At 32.9% G+C, this 23,293-nt stretch overlaps 1 protein-coding gene and 1 long non-coding RNA gene across 8 annotated transcripts; one reads left to right on the forward strand and one right to left on the reverse strand.

The window, feature by feature from the left end:
- Window positions 1-8,107: 8,107 nt before the first annotated feature.
- LOC146904619 (Galactose oxidase/kelch repeat superfamily protein) lies at window positions 8,108-10,292 on the reverse strand. The gene has a single exon (XM_085724345.1). It carries the CDS (start codon window positions 9,740-9,742, stop codon window positions 8,426-8,428), a length of 1,317 nt encoding a protein of 438 aa, XP_085580471.1. The 5' UTR covers window positions 9,743-10,292; the 3' UTR covers window positions 8,108-8,425.
- A 6,786-nt stretch (window positions 10,293-17,078) lies between these two features.
- Window positions 17,079-20,457, forward strand: LOC146904620 (uncharacterized). Of its 7 annotated transcripts, none has more exons than XR_015019276.1 (5): window positions 17,082-17,564; window positions 17,713-17,810; window positions 18,090-18,193; window positions 19,389-19,666; window positions 20,131-20,457. It is a non-coding gene; the product is annotated as an uncharacterized LOC146904620 (long non-coding RNA). The 7 variants fall into 7 exon arrangements; XR_015019277.1 differs by having other exon boundaries at window positions 17,716-17,810; XR_015019273.1 differs by having other exon boundaries at window positions 17,079-17,564; window positions 17,713-18,193.
- Window positions 20,458-23,293: the final 2,836 nt, after the last annotated feature.

Here is a 23,293-nt window from a genome sequence, read left to right on the forward strand (position 1 = left end):
CAATGAAGAAGACTGGGAATACAAAGCAACAGTCATTTTGAGAAGATTTGAAGGCATTGGATGCTTATCTTCAAAAAACGTTGACAAAAGTACAATTGTACGAAGTGTACAACCACTACCTCCACTACTCTGCTTTGTCCCTGCTACAAGACAAGAAAAACAGCTCTGCCTGCAACAATGTTCCTTCACAATGGGAATGCATTTCAAATTGATCCTTTATAGGACAACAACCATATCAGGCAAAAGATCATTGGTGATTGATCAATCTTCAAACGACTCTTTTTGATGTGCTGACAATTTCACAACGTCTCTTTCACACCTCTATAAAAAGGAGTGAAGACCTAGAGATTGGTAGAGACTCAATAACAATTTACAAGTGCCAAAACTCTGCTGAAATTGTTCTGCATTCAAAGTTCACTTAGAATTTCTGTTTTCAAGTTCATAACTTAGAAATTCTAGAGTCCTAAAGAGTCTGTATCTGATTTGTATTGTGAGCACCTCTGATTGTATATCAAGCGTTCAACCTCAAACATTTTTTTTTTTGTAATCTTGTTTGATTAGAAGTCTCTTGCAGTTGTGCTTGAGCATTAGACGTCTTTTGATTGTGTTCAGGAGCATAGGAAGTCTCTTGCTTGTGTGCTTGAGCAATTTGAAGTCTATTGCTAAGTTTAGCAGTGAGCAGCTGTAATCAGATATTACATTTTAGTGAACTCTCCTTGGAAGTGCAAGGGGGACTGGACTACTTCCGGTTTGTGGAAGGAACCAGTATAATTGTTTTGTGTCTTTCTTCCTTCTCTCTCTCTCTCTATTTTTATCCGCTGCATATTAGTAATGAACTTCACTTCAGAAGCAGTTCATACTGTGCTTTTGATCAGTGTTTTCAGCTTAGGAGAAAACGAAGAAAAAGATAACACAATTCAACCCCCCTTCTTGTGTTTTTCTCACCTTCATAAAGAGATAAGGGTTTAGAGTTTGAAATAGAGCAAGTTTACCTGTTTGATTGCATAATATTAGCGGCGGTTAGGATTCTTTGAATCCCTTCTATTCATTTGTTGGAATTAATTAACAGTCAAGTCGCATCAGTTATCCTAAGTAGACTATCTAAGTGATGATTTTGTTGGGACGTGATAACCTAATCAACTGTCAAGTTGCACCTATTGGTCGCACGACGATACTTACGTGCGGGGTCTTACTCTCTCATAGATTTAGTCTATCCCTTGCCTATTGAGTTGCACCTGCTAATCACACTAAGGTTATACGCGCGCTACAGTATAGGGTTATCAATCCTATAAGATATGTCACCTTCGTAAGGATTATTAGTGTAGGGTCTTACTCGCTTAGGGGTAATTGAAACGTAAAATTAAATTGGCATTCCTAAATTTCCAAATGTATGGTGGCCAATGTTAGTAAATGTTTTCTCATCTATTAGAAGTACATGGAACATTTTCCCTTTTGGTAGTTCTACAAACGGGCAGCCCTATCAGCGTCTACCTTACCAAGGTGTGAAAAGAATGGAGTTACTAGGTTGATTTAAGTCGTGAAGTCACTTGTTTCATTAATTACTAACTAGTTACTACCCGATTTCAGCAGATTTACATCAATATTAGTTATGTCAGGGTACACTCGCTTTCGGTTTGTTTTGCTAGTTACTAACTAATTACTTCCTGGTTAGACAGATATAAATATCAATATTAGGTCATGTCACTACCTAAGTGCCTAAATCATGGATGCGTTCCAGAGGAGACAAATCTTACGCACTACATTAAAACTAAATAGCGAACAAAAAATAACTAAATAAATGACTTTAAATTAAATGATTATCCAACAAATAAAATAGAGGTTCATCTTAGAGTCCTAGCCTAAAAATATTTAGTTACCCATGGTAACTAAAAACAAATTACAAAAGAAATAAAACATACCCAAGAAATACTTGGAGTGAGGAGAGAGAAACTCATCCGTGGAAGCTCCTAGTTCTTGCCTTCCTCTTGAACCGCTTTGTTCTGAATGAGAAATTGTGAATGAGGCAGGCAACATTTATAAAGAAAGTTTCCACGTGATTTTGGGCTAAAGACATGGGTTTTCGAGCACAAAAAGTCACAAAACAACGCCTTGGCCCGCAAGGCACAGGCGCCAAGCGCTTAGTACCATACGCCAGGCGCATGTGAGTGGTTTTTCATGCGTTAGGCGCCCCAGTGCAAAGTTTTTGGGCACCTGGCGCCTCCTCCTGTGTGTTGGGTGCATGTGAGTTTGTCCGGTGCTGAAATAGCTTGTTTCTTCGCCTTTTTAGGTGTTTGCTTCTACGTAAGATCTCCTGGAACTTGAGAAAAGAATTCCTCCCTTTGTAAAGTCTTCTGAGGCCTCTTGAATCTTCATTCTTCATCTTTCCAAGGTCTTTCCAAATATGTTGGTGTCTTGTTTTGCCGATATGCATGATTTCTTCGTGAATTTACAACAAAACACCCTACAATTGCCACGTTTCGGAAAGAATAAAATTACAAGCTCAAATTCAAAAAACAATATTAATGTCCCAAAATCATAGGAAATTATTCTAATACTCCTCTGTTATGCTGGTAAAACCTACTGAAATTGACTGAAAAACATGCTAAGAATAACGTAAGAAGATTTGCCATCACTGCCCTGCCAACCGACATATTTCTATTGACAGAGCAGCAAGATCAAGTTAAAAACAACAACTTCGTGTTCAGATCCGCTGGAAATGATGAAAGGGAAGGTGTGTCCAAAAGGTGTTTTTAAACTTGATTCCACTGCTCTGTCAACTAACATATTTCTATTGGTAGGGCAGCAATATCAAGTTCATAACAACCTCTTAGGTTTCAGATCCGCCAAATAATGTTTCATAGTTCTTTGTTGTGTTTTACAACAAATGAACCAAACACGTCTATTTATACAAGTTTATGTGTGTCGTGGACCATAGGAATTGTCGGTGCAATGTGGACAATAGAAAAATCATGTACTTGACTGGTTCGGATTATACAATTTGAAATGTCTCTCACCCTACAAAGTACGAGGTTTAACACAGCATTGAACCCGTTCGGATTATGTAATCCAAAAATTCCGAAGATGGTTTTGGATTATATGATCCAAACCAGTTCAGAGTGTGGACGATGGCTTGATCAGCACGGCTGAATCATTCATCATGTTTTTCTTTGGGTCCCTTCTGCTCATACCAGTTTGACCATGTTTTTCTACCCTAATTAATGAAACGTTACACTATATGCACCATCATTCACAAATTCTCCCCTATAAGTATTCACCCATCACTCACAAATTCAATTCCATCTCACATTCACTCATTCTCTTTTCTTCTACAATGTGCTTCCACTATTGGCCTTCATGCAAAGGTTACTCTAATATTTTAGGGATTGCATGAATTGTCAAAGGGCAAGGTGTCACTCTGTAATTTGACATCATCTATCTAGGGTGTAAGGTTGATATGTCTAGGTGTAAGGTTGTCATCAAAGTCTCATTCTCCTTAGAGAGGAAACAAACCTTACCCCAGTCTCATTCTCCCTCAATCTTCTTGCACCACAAGTTTAGCATTAGGTGTTGAATAATTTAATAAGTTTCAATGTTAATATAAATGTACTATGAAAGATATGATATATTAATAAAATGAAAATTTGATTCATTTTTGTCTCTTTTCATTTTGTTCATTTTCAATTATGTCTTCTTAATATTATACTCCATCCGTTTCAAAATGAGTGTCGCTTTAGCCAATTGCACACATATTAAGGAATGGAATGAAATAATCATTAGACATAACACTTTTACTAAACTGCCCTTAATTTATAAGAAAAAGACAAACTTAAAGTTGCATTGAAAATTGTGTGATAGAAAAGTTGGAAGAAAAAAATTAAAGTTGTATTGGAAATGTAAGTGACATTCATTTTGAAACAAATTTTTTTAGCTAAAGTGACACTCATTTTGAAACGGATGGAGTATGTCACTGTTGTTGTGTAAATCTGGGTAATACAAGGTTTCAGACTAGAATTAAAGTGGCACTAGGGACGACCAAGGCCAAACTACTAAAACAAGAACATAGGCCTCCAAAAAAATTGTTTTTCATGTATTAAAATTCCTTAAAAAGGGTTTCTCTTAACATCACCTTTGTGTCTCAATTGCCACCCTCGTCAACCGCCTTAGGATATAGGATTGACTTGCAAGCAACACCCTTTATTTACTCACCGGTATCAATGTCTCTACTAACCCTCCATCAGGTTGTGTTAACCTTTTACGATTAGATATTGTTATTGTTTATTTTTGTTGTAGAGTCCTTGCATAGTTTGGCCTAAGAGGCCTCCTTTGTATAAAAAAAAAAATGCCTAAAAAATAAAAATACTTAAAAAGATACATCAATTAATATAGTCAATTAAAATCTTTTGGATCTCAAAATGCAAGAAAGGTAAAATTTAAATAAAATTAGAATGAAATATTATCATTAACATTAAAAAGCCTCAATTTTTTATTGTTAATGATTTTCTTTAGAATTCGTTTTAACCCTCAATAAGTGTTTAATCATCCCTAGGATACATCTATAAATTTTTTGGCGATGTGATATTCATGTGATTCACAAAAAATGTCGCATGTTTATTCCACTAATTTTATTTTATTTTTGATAGATAGACGAAATGCTAATAAGAATGGACAAGATTAAAGAGTGGAAATATTATTTTGATGACAAGATTAATCCGCATATCCAAGAGGGTGTACAATATTATGCATCCAAAGGCATGATGGTTCAAGAGCTATATATATCATTTTTGACCTTCAAGATATGTTTGATGGTGGTTGCTCTGCCATATTTCTCAACATGCAATTGTAGATTTTCAGATTCAAACCTGTGCACTTCAATCATCCCATTCACATTCCAACGAGTTCCAGCATTCACCTGTCGTGGATGGATACGGAAACGAAAAGTTGAATTGTTCGTAGAAGCGTCCGCAGCTATTGGCTTTACAGCATTCACCCAGCATGGTTGGAAACTGGGAAGGACTTTTGGCGAAGGGTCTTCGGCTATTGGCTTCATAGCATTCACCTAATTGCGATGTGCAGAGAAAGGAAAACAACGATTCAACACCACGGTACGGAAAAGAAGGAAAAAAACGAAAGAGAACGAACGTGCGACAAGGATCTCATTCAGCATTTAACCATGTATAACTACGGGAGTGGATCCTCTCCTGTTTTCTCTTGTGCCTAACAATCCACCTTTAATTACACTCTCTCTCCCTTTTTATTATTACAAACGCATTCTCTCACCTATTTAATGGAAGGCTTAGATTACACATGAGAGAAAATTGGAGACAATCTCCTCCCGTATAACTACACGTTAAATATGCGAAAAAGTGAAGGCTGGTCAAGTGCCAAGTGGAAACTAGAACTCTAATAAATCACTGATATAAGATCATGAGATGAATTATATTATGATGATTTTGGGAAATTGAAAATCTCAACCATGTCTCTTTGATCAACAATTTCATCGTGACTGTACTATATATCTTTCAACTGCACCAAATCCATCACCGTTTTCAATCAAAACACCTTTTGACACATCTATTAAGTCAAAAGTTCTTTCTCTAATTTTATTTTTTTATTTTTAAGCCACTTTTGTCTTAAGTTTAGTTTACCATGTTGAAAACTACTATTCAATTCAACTTGTTTAATTGTTACTCATGACTTTTTAAACGCCGGCGAGCTATGAAAAAATTATCTTGAGCATTAAAAGACTTTAGTTGCTTTTTTCAAACAAATATTATATCTTATTTTCGAAATCGTATCGTTAATCATATTCATATCTCGACTTTAGTATTAATTGGATGATGAGTATACATCCAACTAAATTTTGTGAGTATCATTGTGTTCACCTTATACTTTGTCTCTTTTCTTTTCTTTCCCTTGGGAGTTTTATTTTCCATTTTCAGAAGTGGTCAATCAATCCTTTTGTGTGTAAACAGGATATAAAGTTGTGAATTAAAGTGTCAATTTTCTTTGTGAAAGTTGCATTGATGATTTGATATAACTATTTAACGGTGCTTGGGTTGAATAATCATATATTTTGTTATTAAATTAAGATGTTATTTGTACTAATCGGTTTGTGATTAGGAATAGGTGAAACTTTTAATGTATAATTTTCAAGTAGGTAACTCGGTTGATGAATTACGAGACACTAAAGAACTTTTAAGAGGTTTGGGGTTTGAATCTTAAAAATTAAACATAAGCATTAAATTACTATAATTTGTCAATACTCAATAGAGAAAGTAGCATGAAAACTTAAATTATGTGCATGTTCAAGTTGTTGAACAGAGATTAAGATGAGAAGTCCATTGTCACAAAAATTCAATTTAGTTTTATACCAATGAGGATGGTGATGAAAGGCATATATACTTACTACAAAGAATAATGAATCGATATCAAAGGAATTAAAAACACATTATTTTTAATAAATTGGAAAGGTGTATGATAGAATATTTTGGTAGGTTAGTTATGTGGAAAGGACTTGGAGAAGAAAGATGTAGTGCATGTATTTGAACCACCAACTAACATCAGAAAGGGATCACAGTTAGAGTAAGATCATAGAGTAAAACATAAATTTCTCTAATATTATAGGTATGCTCTAGGAGTTTGCTTTAAGTCCACATTTTTTATCAAAGTTATTAACATACTTAGAGAACAACAGTTCACATACTTATCAGTGCATATCCCACCTAATTATGATGGGTAATAATCTATGTAGAAGAAACTATCTCTCACCTTCTCCACTCTGGAGTAGTGGGTTGGCTAATTCAACTGGTTTGAGCTAAGAGATCGGGAGTTAGAGATCTTGGATTCATATTTTTCAAAAGAGAAAAAAATAATCTAACAACTAAATGCTAACATTTGTATCGTTTGAAAGTACACTTCCAAAGTCTGTGATTTCACATTAATACCCATTAGGCCATTACCAGTGAACCCTATCTTATTAGGGACTCAATATTTTACCTACCACTGCTAAAATATGAAACTACTATTGACCAAGAAATGTACCAAACTCTACAATACAATAAATAAGAAATATGAAACTTTTGCTAACATTTTATTATGGTGGTTGCAGAGGTTATCAGAAATGACTTATGTTTGTTTGTAACCTTTTGGACTAAAAACTTGACAAATGTTATGCAGATTCTCATTTCACTTCATGCAGATATTAATATAATCATAAAAGAAAGGGATGAGCTACAATAATGTGCCAAGAACTAACTCCTCAAACCACACACAATCACATGCATTCCCTACAGCAACCATGGATTACAAGCATCAAGACAGCAAATAAATTGTGGTGACTAGTCATAATAAAAAAAAGTAAACAATAGAGTCATTTGCACAAAAATGATCATCTCTAATCAAAGTTATGAAACACAGACTCCGACACGGACACCTAACACGACACACTGCAAATGTCAAAAACATAGGACACTAAAGCACATGAATGGACCACTGCTCAATAATTGAAACCTCATCTCCCTGAAATCAAAGGAATTTATGTTTCTTAAAAAAAGCATCAGCCCCAGCTACAGCTCATAAAGAACATTTATATTTGAAGGAAACAGTCTCAGTTTATCTTCAATGCAGAAATCAATGAGACCAAAACCCTTCCAATTAGTAATTGCAAGGCATGCAATACAATACAGGGAAAAAAGAAAAATGTCAAGTCAGACCAACACAAACACTTGTAAATTGTAATTAAAACATGTTTTCTCAAAGTTACAAGAGTAGTGGTAGAGTCTATGAAATAGAATCAACAAATCGGCCAAAAAAAAGCTTCTCGTATCTATATTTCCTGCTTTCAACTGTTCGATATCAATCAACAAATTTAGAACAGCGGCGTAATGATTCAAACAATTTCTTCTCAACTAAATTTAACATTAGGAGCATACTCATGAAAAATGTAGCAGAAGACAAAGATGGCAGCAAGAAATTAGCTCTAGCATTCATGAGAGCGCTCTCAATTTTAAACAGTTTTTGTATTGCATTGGAAACTAGTGCAGCAGTATAAATAACTAAAACTAGTAAAACCGATTTCTATAATCACATCAAGATAAAGTCACAAAAGTATAAAGTAAACCATGTTCTTGATCAGTTATTTTCCATGAGAAAGAAAAAAAAGTTGAAAGAACCCATTTACATGAGAAAGTTACATAAGGTAAAGGTTCAAGAAAAGATTTAAAAAAGTTATATTACACGAGCATGCAAAAAGTTGAAGTTACAGATACACAATTTCAGTGCCAATGCCATATACATTTTCAAAATGGCCATGTCGAGGAGAATCTCAATTCGAAGAAAACATGTCAGGTGAAAACAAATCACTGGTAAACCTCTGTTATGTAAGTGTCGATCACAATCTGATATCATGTCGTAAGACTTTAGTAGCTTAGTAGATAGAAGCATCAAACCTTGGCTCATAGAAACAAGCTTGATTGTTGTATGACTGAAAAGCACTCCCACCAATCCAAGACCAGATCTTTTTATCAACATCAAATAGAAGGCCCTTCCCTTGGTTATAAGATGTGAAGCAAATTAAGTTATCAAGTCCAAAGCATTCAAATCTCTCAGCCGACAATCTCAATAACGAACGAAAATACCTTGGCGGCATCCTACTGATCTCCACCCACGAAATCTTGGCATGATCCAATTCCCAAATTCTTATACTCTGCAGAGTGCTATAAAGGCCAATCCTTCCAACAAGAAAAAGCCGCTTCTGAGTACCGGCAACCAAGTAACCATCAAGTAACGATCGCGGGAACTTAGCCGGAATATGTTCCCAACGATTTATATCTAGTCTGTACATCATCAAACCAAGCGGTGAAAGGGTTTCCAAGTACAACCTAGAATCACAATACGCCATCTTTGAAGAACAGAGATTGGAAGCCGGCATAGTCTGATGGACGGACCATTTATCTTCCTTTGAGTCATAAATTTCAGTCGGCAATGACTTGTCACTACATATATCATTAGTGGCTATCACTTTAAACGACTGATCCGAACGATCAACAACCATTATCAGTTGCCTTTGTTGATTAAAATGCATACTTGGCAATTTCCTCCAAGTTTGAGTGAGGGGATTACAAACAAGTATATAAAAAACTGATCCTTCGCACCCAGAAAAGCAAACAAGACCACCAGATGACCCAACCAGCCAGATCGCCCAATGCGGCAAAAATGTGAAACACATTCTATACCAAGTTTTAAGAGGCAAACTGTAAACAGAACATTGCGGGATCAACGAGCTCTTACAGAAACTAAGAACACAAGGTCCATGTGATGGCACACTCGAATGAAACTTAAGAAAACTACTATCCTGAAGCAATGAATTCCATCTCTTACAAACCGAACGAAGCCGAAAAATTAGAAACGGCGGAACTCTAGCTAAGATCTCATGCAACAAATCCTCAGGCAACATAGCCCATATGTTATCCTCCATCTGAATATCAGCATGAACTACTTTACCAAATGTAGCATGTGTTTCTTCATCTAAACCCCTTGGTTTAGTCTTAACAACCTTTTGCCTTGAAGGACTCGTATTCCTCGACCCGACTCGACCCATTGGACTAGTATTCCTTGATCCATTTCCCCTTGGAGGAGAAGCTTGTATACAACATCTAACATCACCACCTAAAACTACATTTTCAACTGCTTCACCAATACTAACACCAGACCCTAATTCAGAAGATTTCCCTACACAATCCATTTTCTCTAATCCCTTAAAAAAAAATCAAATTTAAACCCTAAAGCACAAAATTTCAGATTTAAACCCTATATCATAAAATTCAGCAGACCAACAAAATTTATTGAAACCCTAAAGCACAAATTTTGAAGCAAACCCAGAAAAACTAACACAGATCAAGATCTAAAAATCTGATTTTTATTCAAAATGATGAAGATTTTCAAGGATGGATGAACAAGGTGATGATTAAATTGAATAAAGATTAAATTTTTGAAGTGAGATAAGAGAATTGAAGAGTTAAGCTATGATGGGGTGTGTGATGATAAGCAATTACCTTAGAGATTTTATAACCATTGATTGATGATGGGAAAAATGAGATTTTGAGACAATGATTGAAGAGGGAAGAACCAGAACTTGGTTCAGATTAGAGTTTCTGTGTTTCTGTCTTTTGGGTTGGATTTAGTTTTGGTACTTTTGTTTGTGACTATTTTGACAAAGGCAACAACAAAATTCAAGAATACAATGTGATGGTACTTGGTAATTGTGGTACTTGTTGTGTTCCTCTACGAGCTGTTCCACAATTTCAACCTGTACCTTATGACCACGTCATTTGATTATCTTTTTTACCGTAATCTTATACACTTTCCGATCATTATTATAAATAAAAATTGATACTCCCTCCGTCCCGGAATAACTGACCCATTTTCTAAAAAAAAGTGTCCCAAAATAACTGACCCATTTCAATTTTCAATACAACTTTCATCATTCCCAATACAATATAACACTAAATAATACTACTTTTATCATTTCCAATACAATATATTCCACTTTCCCCTTCATTTATACACTTTTCTTAATCTGTGTGAAAAACCAAAGTAGGTCAATTATACCGGGACGGAGGGAGTATTTTAGATTTATTCATTAAATGATGTATATGGTCTATAATAAAGATCATATACATCATTGATTGAATGAATCTATAATATAGTTTTTTTTGCTTACAACAGTGATTGAATTTTCCTTAAAAAAAAAACAGTGATTGAATTGTGTACTTTAAACAAAAGAGCTAATAATCTAGAGTTTGATGGAAGTAAATAAAATCCAATAAAAAAAGTGTTTCAAGCATAATCAAACTCAGATTCTCTTGTAACAAAAAAAACTCAGATTCTCTTAAGAAATTTATTATATAAGAATTCATTAACATTTGAACGTGATCATGTGGTTTCGTCATTTGTTTCTTTCATTAAGAAAAAATCATTTTATAAATTTTACAATAGTTATAATATTTCTTTTTAAAATGTTTATGAATGTTTTCAAAATCAAATCGGTTAGAGTTGGTTCATAATTTAACATTTGTTTGTTTTATGTGTGTTAATCCTCTGATTTTCATAAAAAAATGGTTGGTAATATAAAGTTCAGTTGAAAAATAAGTAAAATATGACCAAAGACTATTTAATTTAAAAATCGAACTCAGATTCTTTTAAACAATTCGTCATAATGATAACTCATTAATCACGTTAGCTCAATCCCATGATTTCGTCATTTGCTTATCTTTTCATTAAGAAAAAATCAGTTTATAAATTTTACATTAGAGCATCTTTAGTCGAGTTGTCTTAATCAGTTTATAAATTTTACATTAGAGCATCTTTAGTCGAGTTGTCTTAGAGGTTGCTTAAAACACATGAAATCGTAGTTTAACATTTTTTTTTTTTGGAGGAGAACAACGTAACACTGTGGGTTGTATTTTAGGCTAAACAAATAGGGTTATGCTAATCAGTGTCCTTATGTCCTTAGGACACAAGTTAAGGAAACTAAAAATAGCAAGTTTGCATTGAATTCGACAATTTTTTATGTTGTCAACAAGGTTGTCATCAAATGGATGTCAAAATATCATTACTCAAGGTTGTCAACAAAACAAAGTGAAAACAATGGAGAACTTTGAAGAACATAGCGTTGGAGTTGCTCTTAAACAAAACAAATTATGTTCTTGCCTTTGAAGAACTTTGAAGAACAGAGCGTTGGAGTTGTTGCTCTTAAAAACAATGGAGAGAGAAAAAGGAAGAGAGATGATAACAATATCATGTGAGTATGAGAGAGAAAGTTGTCAAAAAATGGTTGTCAAAATATCATTTCTCTTATTTTTTTATGAAGAAATTAGGTCTGTTATATGGGAGCATTAGCATCTCCAATAGAGAGAAAATTTAAGCAAATACCTTGAAACAATTCAAACATATTTTAGTTCAATGGTAACAATTTAAGCAACTTTAAGAAACCAACACTGATGATTTTTACTCAAGGTTGTCTCCAACGCTTTGTTTTTAGCAATAAAAAGAGAAAAAAACAAGGTTGTCAACAAAATTGTCATTAAATGGATGTCAAAATATCATTACTCAAAAAATAAATACACATTAGGAGTGGATATGTCGAGGTCCACTATTGATTGCTGTAGCGTTGGCCGTTGGTCCACTAACCTGTGTTTGATTACTGCTAAGCGCCTAACTTAGGAGAGACTAATTTTATTTTATGATGATGAAATGAAAAAAGACTATTGAAAAATTCTATAAAATTAATGAGCCTGTATTTTTATTTGACAAATGGAATCATTCACTGCAGTTGAATTGAATAATTCATTCACAAGATGGCTGAATTAAAGTAAATAAATGAAAATCATTTCTGATAGTAACATGTTTGTGGTCAAAACTCAGTTTCTGGTTTGTATTGAAGACTGCCAATATTATTTTTGGCTTGCTGTTTCAAACGTATTATGAATAAAATGAAGTTAAGGAAATAATAATAGAAAAATTACGCATATTTATTGGAATGTAAGGGCTGAAAAATGCCATGGGTCAAAAGTTAGGCTGATTATGTAAACTGTCTTGTTTGGTGTTTACACCAGGCTGGACCACATAGCACAGGTTTAATAACTATTGAAATTAACACATATTTTAATTTTACGGATTAAACAATAATATTGTACAAGTTGTTTTTTAAGCCAATACTATTGTACCACCCAAATCTTGTAGCGAAGATAATCGAATCTAAAACTTTAAGGAGCAGCATGTTTCAAGACTTCAAATCAATACCATCAGACCAACCTAAATAGATTAATATTATACATGTTTAATTTTATATATTTGGTCTCAGATGTTTATTTTAAAGTTATACTTTGATCTTTTACGTTTTAATTTGGTGTTACATTAGTCACGAGTTGATCCCTTATGTTAAGTATTGATTAGATTGTGTATAAAATGTGAGGCTTAAATGCTCTTTTGGTTTTCTACCTAAAAAAAAAAATGCTCTTTTGGTCTTTAACTATTTATTTGGTATCGCTTTGATCCCTTAACTAAAAAAAAGATTGTTTGAGTATTTTATCTTTATCTTCGTTACCTGTTTTGGTCCCTTCCATTAAATAAATTCAAAAAAACGTTAGGGTTTGTACCAACCCATATTTTGGGACCAAAACGATACCAAATAAATACTTAAGGGACCAAAATAACATTTAAGTTTTTTTTCATCTTCTTTTTCTTCATCTTCTTCCTTTCTCCTCTTCATCATTTTCTTCATCATCTTCAACACCTAATATCATCATACCCATAGAATATACCATCAACAACCAATTGTTTTTAGTTATCTTCATCTTCTTCCCTCCTCTTCTTCTTCATCTTCATCATATACATACACCTATCTTCAAACCCATAAAAAATAAAAAACTCAATTTTATTTTTGTAAATTTCAATCTTCATCTCTTCAAATTTATTACCATAGCTACAAATTAAATATAACAATCGCAAAATCACCCATTGTGATTAAAAAACCTTACCTAAATCAAAACTTATTTACACCAGCCCTTTCAAATTCTTAATTTTATACCAAATAAATAGTTAAGGGACCAAAAGAGCATTTAAGCCAAAATGTGATATGTCTAATGAGAGTTAACATGTACATGATGCTTAATTTCATATTATATCTCTAACATGTATTTTAAGCATGCTTAATTTCATATTATATCTCTAACATGTATTTTAAGCTTCACTTTAGTAGCTAAGTTTTATAAGTTTTAATTTGGCCCCTTCTTGCTAGAACCAAATAAATTTAAAATTTTAGCCTCTAATTGAAGCTATAAAAACATACGAGACCAAAGTGAAACACCAAATATGAAATTAAGCATGTAGTATACCATACATCATTTGTCATAGTATGATTGGCATCCCATATACTCTTGAAGCTTTGTGCTCATGAAAAAAATACTCTTGAAAAGTTTTGATAATTTTGTTCATGCAAAGGATAAAAAATTAAGCACTTTCAAATAATTTAAAAGCACAAGCATGCAAAGTTCGATTGAATTGAGCATCAAGGGCTCCATGTGCATGAGTATGATTCATTAATAAAGGTCAAAGAATAAATATCGCAGTAAAATCAAATTACACATTTACAGTCCAAAATAAATTATGCATTTGCGAAAATAAATTCTGCATTTAAAATCTAAAAACATGTCCCAACATAAATAGACACATGATTAGAAAATGGTTTTCTACCTTATCCTCAATATAGGGAAAAACTTCCTATCATGAATCCATGAACCAAAAGGTCTCATGAGTTCCAAGTAACAAGACAATATATAACTTATTACAAAACAAATGGCCTAAAATAATGAGACTATAATCCAATTCTTAGTTACAATTGATCTGCATGATCATCAAGAAGGAGGGAAACAGATTTTGCTTGAAGATATGTTAAAAGATATTCAACGCTATAAATCAAGACAAGATAAACTCATATTATGACACTTCTATGATAATATAATAATTATAAAGTAAAATCTTCACTTAGTTTGTATATTCATGTTCTAGAGCTACTCGAATGATAACTTAATTGTTGATCCACAAACGAAATTCCACTCCCTTAATATTAAGCTTACAACCGCAAGCAGCAGTTTAATCTAAAGGTCCCATCTTATGATAAAGAAACAATTTTTCTGAATCAAAATCGAAACAGAAAGTTAGATCACATTTCTTCAATCATTTGTTCCTTAATATGTATTTTTTTTTCTAGGTGTTGTACTAATTTAGATTATATAATCCGAAATAGTGTAATATATGCTAAATTCTAATTTTTTTTGTTTTGTTATTGATTTTTATATGTGATTTTGATTTTTTTTTTCAATATATGGACCAACACCCTTATCGTGTTAGAGGCAAGAGACCTGCCATGACTGTATCGGCTAGACGAAAGCGGTTACAACAAACTTTTGGGCATGGGGCAAGCTTGATGGAGCTGAACCGTCTCAGGGGCTAGAGCCTGATCCCCAACAAGAGGAGGAGGCATTGATGGACGAAAATTAGTAAGTACACCAAATCGTATCAAGTAATAAAGTAGTAAGTTATCATATCCACATGAATTGTCGTTCAACTCGGTAATTAATTTGAATTTATTTGAAAGTAAATAAAAGAAGAGATTTGAAATTGGTTGCATGGTTTTATTTTTCCTGCCCAATGCGAGATTATGTTTTGTCATTCATAAGGGTAACGGCGATCAAGGAATCCTTGAATCCCCTTTCAGTCTTTGTTGGAACTAATTTGATTAATTATTAGTTTATGACTTGCTTTTTGGGGATTTATGAAAGTAGAACATGTCCCCGTGATAAATCAGTGGAAAGTTTATTTTAATACCGATGCAATTCAACCAGTTACAATTGTGGTGTTCCCTCAAGATGAGTCATAGCCTTAAATTCATACTAAGCTTCGATTAAAAGAATTTAATTTAGAAACTAAGCAATATACTACTGTCATGTTCGGATGGGATTCAGGTTGGCAATCCTACTAAGCTCTATCTAGAGATACGATATAGAAATGGACATATACAAATTAAATCAGACTTTGGAACATAATTTGAATTAAAAATTTTATTAATTGAATCCAACAAATGAGAAGGGGTTTATCGCGGAACCCTAGTCAAAGAGGTTCAGTTTCGCATAGCAACCGACATCATTACAAAGCAATATAAAAAAGATACCCTAATAAAAGCAATAGGAGGATGGAGATCATCTTCCTTGAAGCTCTGATGCTTGACCCTTGTCTTGTACCACTAGCTTTCTGAGTGAATAAAAGAGTATTTATAGTACATCATTACTTAGGGGTTAAGAGAAGAAAAATATGATTTTTCAACTAAAAACACCTTAAAAACCAAGCAACGAACGCTCCCTGGCCATGCTTATGCGCATGAGGCAGTAGCAAATGATGCCTCATGCCCAGGGCGCTTCTGACAGTCTCTCCTATGCGAATTTTGTAGCTTTCGTCCTTTTTTTAAGTGTTCTTCTGTCTTGCAATGCCTTGGAACTTGAAATGAATTATCTTCACTTTTTATTGTCTTTAAATACCTTCTAAGAATCATTGATGTTCAATCTTCATATCTTCGATCCTTCGTGTGATGTATTTTGCCGATTTACATGATTTATCATTAAAAAGATTCAAAACACATATACAGTTGCATGATTTAGGATAAAATTGAATTACAACAACTCGAATGAAAAAAAACAAAAAAAAAAAAATCAAACCATTGACAACTCGTCTAAATGACTTCTAATTTATCTTCAAATGCAAAGAAAATAACTAAAAACATAGCCTGAAATATCATAAGATATTCCATCAGCAGGCACCACATCCCCTCGACTGAGGTGGAGGCAGAGGAGCATGGAGGTGCTAAGTTAAGGCTGATGAGATGTTAGGTGTTGAGGATGAGTTACCTGCCCTGGATTCTTATCCTAATGGGCTATCGAACATGTTAGACCTTGACCATTATATGTAGCATAAGGTGTAAACAAATCAAGATGAATTAAAACCAAGTTGATTGGGCTTCAGTGGCAAGAAGCTCCTTCCAAGGACGTACCCGGGGAATACCGTGTTCGATTCCCAAGGGGGAACAACGCTTGGCCAATGCGCATGCCTCTACGCATGAGCCAGATTAGTCGCCCACCTTTGGTGGGTTGGAAACCGATGCGAAAGCCAAAAAAAAATCAAGATGAATTAAATACAAAAATATAAGGGTATTGCATGTGCACATCCTTATTATAGACTAGTTACACCATTATTTATAGAAATTAGTAATACTTCATTTTGAACTGAGAGTGACAGTTAATTAGAAACAAATTTAATGTTGTCACTATAAGAAATTTGCCATATAGCAACAGACACCTTTAATGACTGCAAAAAAAGCGTTGGTATAGATTAAATATAGCAACCGGAATTGCATCTGGCGTTGCTATAGGGTAGCAGAAAAATAATTTTTTGTTCATAATCTTGGGCCCACCTAAACTTTCCCCATCTCACTCCCACTTTAACTAGAAAAAAAAACAATAATATTTTATTTTCTCTTGTATACGTTCTGTTTCTTCAATATCCATCACTGCTAGTTCATTCAATCTCTCAAACCCTCAATCGAACCTCACCATTACGCAATCGAACTCTCCCCTCCCCAAGGGATTTTGTTCTGAAAAGTTACTCAAACCCATACCTCACATTCTCAAGATTTCGCATTCTCCAACCCTTTCATCAGCGATTCAAACCCTTTCAACATCGTTAATTTAGATTCTGCATCAAACTATCACAAAAAATCGATTCAATTCTTCACCATGTTCAGATTCTCTCTCGCCTCTCAAACCCTCTATTCAATAATCATCGTTTAGTTTCACATTCACGCTCAATTCGTCAAACCGTATATACACTAATCATGGATTTACGCCGTCGGACCCAGAAAAATCAACACCCTGATTGATCGGCACTGTGGCGGAAAGCACGACCATCACACAATTTATCCAATATGCTAATGTTTATTCTGACGAGGCCATGAGGTATAACAACATAGTTTTATCACTTATTAGCACTTTCAGTAATATTTTCTCTTGTTTAATTTCGCCTGGGTTTTGTTTTTGCTGCATAATTTGTATACTTAATTAGTGTGAATGTCACTTGGATTTTCAATTGGTTTCTTGAGTTCAGCAGTATCTTACATGGGTTTATGGGTATAAAAAAAAGAAAAATATATTCTTTAGCAAAGATTGCTCTTCACTGTAACCGTGCATCTTCCTCCAATCCAGGTGATAAGCTTTGTTTCTTGTCTATTTTTTAGCATAAACATTACATGTTTGATAGAACAATACACTAAATACCCTCATTTGCTGCTATTTTTTTATTGTTGATATTTCTATAGAATCCTATTTTGGAGAGCAAACCCTGATTATTATATAATAATTATACATGCTTACTTATAACTTTAGGCCTCGTAACCTTTTAATTTTTGTGCTAATCTTCTTTTAATCAAAGCTTTTTACATTTGAAATAATTTTAAAATCTGATGCATTCTTCCAAATTCACAGGTATTTGAGTCTCTTAAAGTGAGAAAATCTGACAAGCTGCAGAGATTGGAGGTGTCTTTAGATATGGATTACGTGTATTAGACCACATTGTGTGGTTTATTAAGGTACAATACAATTCGAAACTCCTTACGAACCTCATTGAAAATTGGTTATTTTTTATACACATGCAAAACCAGTTCTTAAACTTATTGAAACCAATTTGCAAACTGGTTCTTTAGCTGCACTTTTTAATGATTGTTGCAAAACCTGATAGAAATTTATTAAAGCTTTCATTGAATCGAATCGTAGCAATACTGGTTCTAAACGCTTTGAGTCTGCTCTTTACTTGTTTTTGAGTGATACTAGGTTGAACCGAACCAGATTTTAAACTAATTTTCAAGCACGTACATTTGGCTAGATTTTTCAACTTTGTTTTATTATGTGTTTAAAATGTTGTAAGCCACCAAGAAACCTTCAAAGTAATCCAGAATATTAAGCAATATGGCTTCAAATTGAAACTTAACAGAATTGTTGTATTTCATGTCTGTGTGAGTATTTGAGTTGTAATCTCAAGAGTTTGCTGATGTAAAAAGAAACGGCTTGTATTGTGCCTCATGGCATTAGTTAGTTCTAGTTAATTATGTTAAATAATTCCACTTTACCTTTATCCAAGTATCAATATTTCTTTTTATCTAGATAAAAACATCTGATAAATTGTTGTTTCTATTTAGCAATGCTACATTGCAGCAAATAAGCAAGATGCCTTCATGTAGAGCATGGCCCATATCAAAATCTCCTGTTTGATGTCCTGTTTTGAGTTTTATCTTATGTTTCTGAAAATGCAACTTGTTGTTAAGATATTTACTTGTTTAATATCATATGGGTCTTAATTTTCTCCCTTGTTTAATTTCATTTGGGTCTTAAGATATTTACTTGTTGTTTTTGCTGCAATATTTGTAATTTTAATCAGTATGAATGTCACATGAATTTTGAACTGGTTTCTTGTGTTTAATGGTGCCTTAAATGGGTTTATGGGTCTCGCTTTAATTTGAATTGAATGTACATAATAATGCTTGAACGTTTTGGATTTAATTTCTGGTTTTTTATTAACTTGTGGTCAAACTGATACATCAATTTCAAAAGAATAAGAATGGAGAGCACATCAATCTTATGTTGCAATCGCGCGCCAATGCTTCTTCATGTTATTTGTCTCCTTTTGTTTTACTAAATGCTGCATATATCAGCTCCATTTTTCTAATCTGATTGCGCAATATACTTTCGTTTGCAAATAATATATAATTATACTTGCTTCTATGGCAGATCTTCTATGATCCACCATCATCACCGTCCAAAGAGAAGTTTTCACCTGAATATCAGTTCCAAAGAGGTATTTAAAATACAAATTGGTTTATGAATGATGTTGTTAACCGAGTCATTAGCAGGAAGGGAAATATTTGTTGAAGAAAACTTGTTTAATTCTTCTTTTTTGATTACATGACTGCAATTTGAAAGTTCCTTTAAGAATAAAACTACTAAGTTTCAAGCACTACATGTGAATTTTTACAAAGAGAAAGCCACTTCTCTTCAGACCTTGCAAGGTACTTCCTATACCATTATCATCTGAGGCACTAATTAATTAGCATTATTTTTTGTGGGAGTTGAACTTTTAATACACTGAAGTTACTGGTAGGATGATATTTTGCCAGCCACTGAAATATCTATTTGTAATTGCTATGAAATTAGGTGCTAAGGATACAATAGACCAAATTATTTTTCCTAATTCTCTTTTTAGCTTTTTAATAATTGTGATTTGGAGATTTTGATTTTTGTCATTCTGATTGTGATTTGTTGTGCTGAGTTAATATTGATATTAAAATATGACCGAGATGATAGTGGGAAAAATTTTAAACCTCCTTTTACATGGCATAGGCGTTTTTTTTGTTAATGAGATTCCTTAGGATTGAGTGTATTTTCTTCTTGCTGTGTTTTGTTATCGTAGGACGTAGGCTTTGTGTTGTGTTTCCTGTTGGATTCTAATAATTCTCTCTCTCCCATGTTGCAGACGAGTGAATTTGTAATGTGAGAGGCAGTGGCACGTTTGATGTTTACTTTCTTGCAGCATCCGCTGAAGTCTGTGCCGGCTTCAAATATGATTCAACGATTGTGTTTATAACCTTCTCCGTTCCAGTTCCTTAAGAGGAGATGCTTAAATCGTTAATAGAAATCCGAGCTGAAGTCATAAATATGTTGTATTAAGTTAATTCTATAAGGATAAGAGCTTCGTACCATGTAGCTTTCTTAGTTTGTAAGATGTTAGTTTCACATGTTTGCAAGACTTGTTAATTTGACAATTTAATATAATTGAAATTTTCTTTTATTTTTCTTTAAATATTGTGTGGTGCATATAAAAAAAAAGTATAAAACTTTTGTTATTAAAAAACTATTTGGTTTAGACAAAAATATTTATTTGTAAAAAAAAAAAAAACAGACCTATAGCAACGGGCAGTCTGGTCCTATACCAACGGATATACAGGTTGGTTAAAGCAATTAAACATGTGTAAATTGCCGTTGCTATAGCTCCGAAATCTTTAGCAATAAGCTAGTTATCCGTTGGTATAAGCTATTGGGACGGCTTTCTGCCGTTGGTATAAGCATAGTATCCTAGACGGCAGCAGGTGGCCGTTGGTATAGGTTTTATGACCTATACCAACGGTTTTTTGGACCTTTACCAACGGTTTTTGCCGTTGCTAAATGGAAAATTTCTTGTAGTGTGTAAACTTTGAAAGTGACAATTAATTAGAAACAAAACAATATTTAATTTTGTATTTAACTTTGAAAGTGACCGTTAATTAAAAACAAAATTTTTCTGCAAAAGTGACAATTAAAAAGGAACGGAGAGAGTAAGAATGATTTAATAAATAAAATTTATTTTATCATTAAAATCAACACAACTAATTTCTTAATATTTGTCATTATTGCCCTCTCCAGTTCCTCCCTCTCTTCCATTTTCTTCATTGAGATGTAGCTTTCGGTCAATTATTTATTCGAGATCACTACCCCTCTCTCTCTCAATCTAAATAAATGATTTTCACATCGATTTAGGTTTTTTCTGTGCGGTTTCGTCGTCTCAATCAATGTTTTTCCATCTTGTTACGATATTCATTTGATTTTTATTGAAATATCATTTATTCAATCAATGATTTGAGAGACAACAAGACAAATCCAGAGGCACAAGTATTCCAATCATTATAATTTTATCATATTATTTTTATATATTTTGTCGTTGCACACTTTTCGCAAACTCATTCTTTATGCTTTCAACGATGTTGATGATACATTCTATCAATTTAAATGAATGATAAAAATATTTTGTTATTCTTAATAAAACTAAGTTTCTTATAAACGGCAAATAATTCAAATAAGACAATATAATAAGACGAAAACACTAGTCCCCCCCTCTATCAAGGGTTTGGAGATTGCAATGTACATTTCTCATCATATAGTATTTTGAAAGCAAGCTAGCAAGTAGCATCATGCAATCTGAGCTGGCAGTCGACAATCAATTTGAAGAATGCAAGGAGCCAAAGAAACCAGATAACGACAAAAGACAAACTCCGAAAACCACGAAACTAACACAAACCCGAAATTCACACGTGTCACTGTCAAACCTCAACAAGACCATCCCCACTATCAATAACATCGCCATCACAGCCCACCACCCCCTTCACACTAACAAACACAAACGGGATTGATTCACGTCAATAAAGGCATGCTGGTTGTTTTGAATCATAAGTCAGACGATAAAAATGACAATAGTGTTAGGTTGTTTGATGTTATGATCGAGTTTTAAATATTATTATTTATAAGAGATTAACAAAAATTAATGTATTTGGTTTAAAATTCAGTTTAAATACTTCAACTTTCATTGACTAAATCTTCTTCTATAAATAGGATTAGAGGGAATAATTTTATATTTATGTGTGAGTTATCGAGTGGCTATTGTAATTTTTTCTATCTAAAAAAGACATGTTGTTTAATAAAAAAAACTACTTAATACTAAAATGGTTAGACGATGATGGCATGAAAAATGGTTTGAACAAAAAATTGTTTGTCTTTGAATGCGCGACTGCGAGGTAAGGACGTCGGTGGTACGTTTTGAGGGGAAAAAAAAAAACAAAAGAAGTTTGATCCAAGATAAAAAAACACAAGCAGTTGGGTTAAAATATGTTGGGTTAATTATGTTTGTAGTCCCTATAAAATAGTGACCTTGTAAGTTTAACCCTTACTTAATTTTAATAGCATTTTTAGTCCCTAATTTTGTTTTTTTGCCCTGAGTATTAGTCTCTACTCAATTCAAATTTGTTTAATTTATGCTTAAACTCTTAAATTTTTGAACAATTTTTTGCAGACATGTTTAGAACATTACTAAAAGTTTCTCCGCAAAAAATTATCGTAAAATTTGATTTCTACATCCAGATTTTATTACTTTTTATCTTTAACTTTTGTCGTTTTAAAAAATTCATATTTAATTCATTTCATATTTGAAAATTCTAAATTTTAGTAAACGAACCTTTCATAGTGTTCTAATCTTGTCTCAAAAAAATCGTTCAAAAATTTAAGAGTTTAAGGATAATTAATCAAACTTTGTTTTAGCAGGGACTAAAATTATAAGTAAATTTTTTTTTTATAGGGACTAAAAATGCTATTAAAATTAAGTAAGGACTAAACTTACAAGGTCGCTATTTTATAGGGACTAGAAACATAATTAACCCAAATATGTTTTTAAATTTTTCTATTCAATCCAATTAAATGCAGTTAGGTTAATATATATATATATATATATATATATATATATATATATATATATATATATATATGTATATCTTGTCAAAAAAAAGTATATATTATATGGATTAAAATTATAAATATTCAACAAATTATATTTATCTTTTTCAATGACAACAATAATATAAAAAATATAACAAAAATTCTTATATTTTTAAATAACACAAACAATATAACATTATTAAGCAAAAATTTCTTTAAGAGTATAATTGAAATAACAAAAAAAAAACAGCTCAATATCCCCTCAAAATCTTTTATTCTTTTTATATACTGTATAAATTAAATTAATATCACAAATATACTAGAGTAATATATCTGATATCCTGTGAAGCCTGAATACAAGATACGATACGGCACCGACTGGGATACGTTAATAAAAA

Source organism: Medicago sativa, chromosome 7, assembly GCF_051527215.1.
Source record: "Medicago sativa cultivar Bolivia chromosome 7, Bolivia_mono, whole genome shotgun sequence".
In the NCBI taxonomy this organism is placed as follows: Eukaryota; Viridiplantae; Streptophyta; class Magnoliopsida; order Fabales; family Fabaceae; genus Medicago; species Medicago sativa.

Excerpts from the sequence above, each read along its gene's own strand:
- LOC146904619 (XM_085724345.1), bottom strand. The coding sequence starts at position 9,742 with ATGGATTGTGTAGGGAAATCTTCTGAATTAGGGTCTGGTGTTAGTATT.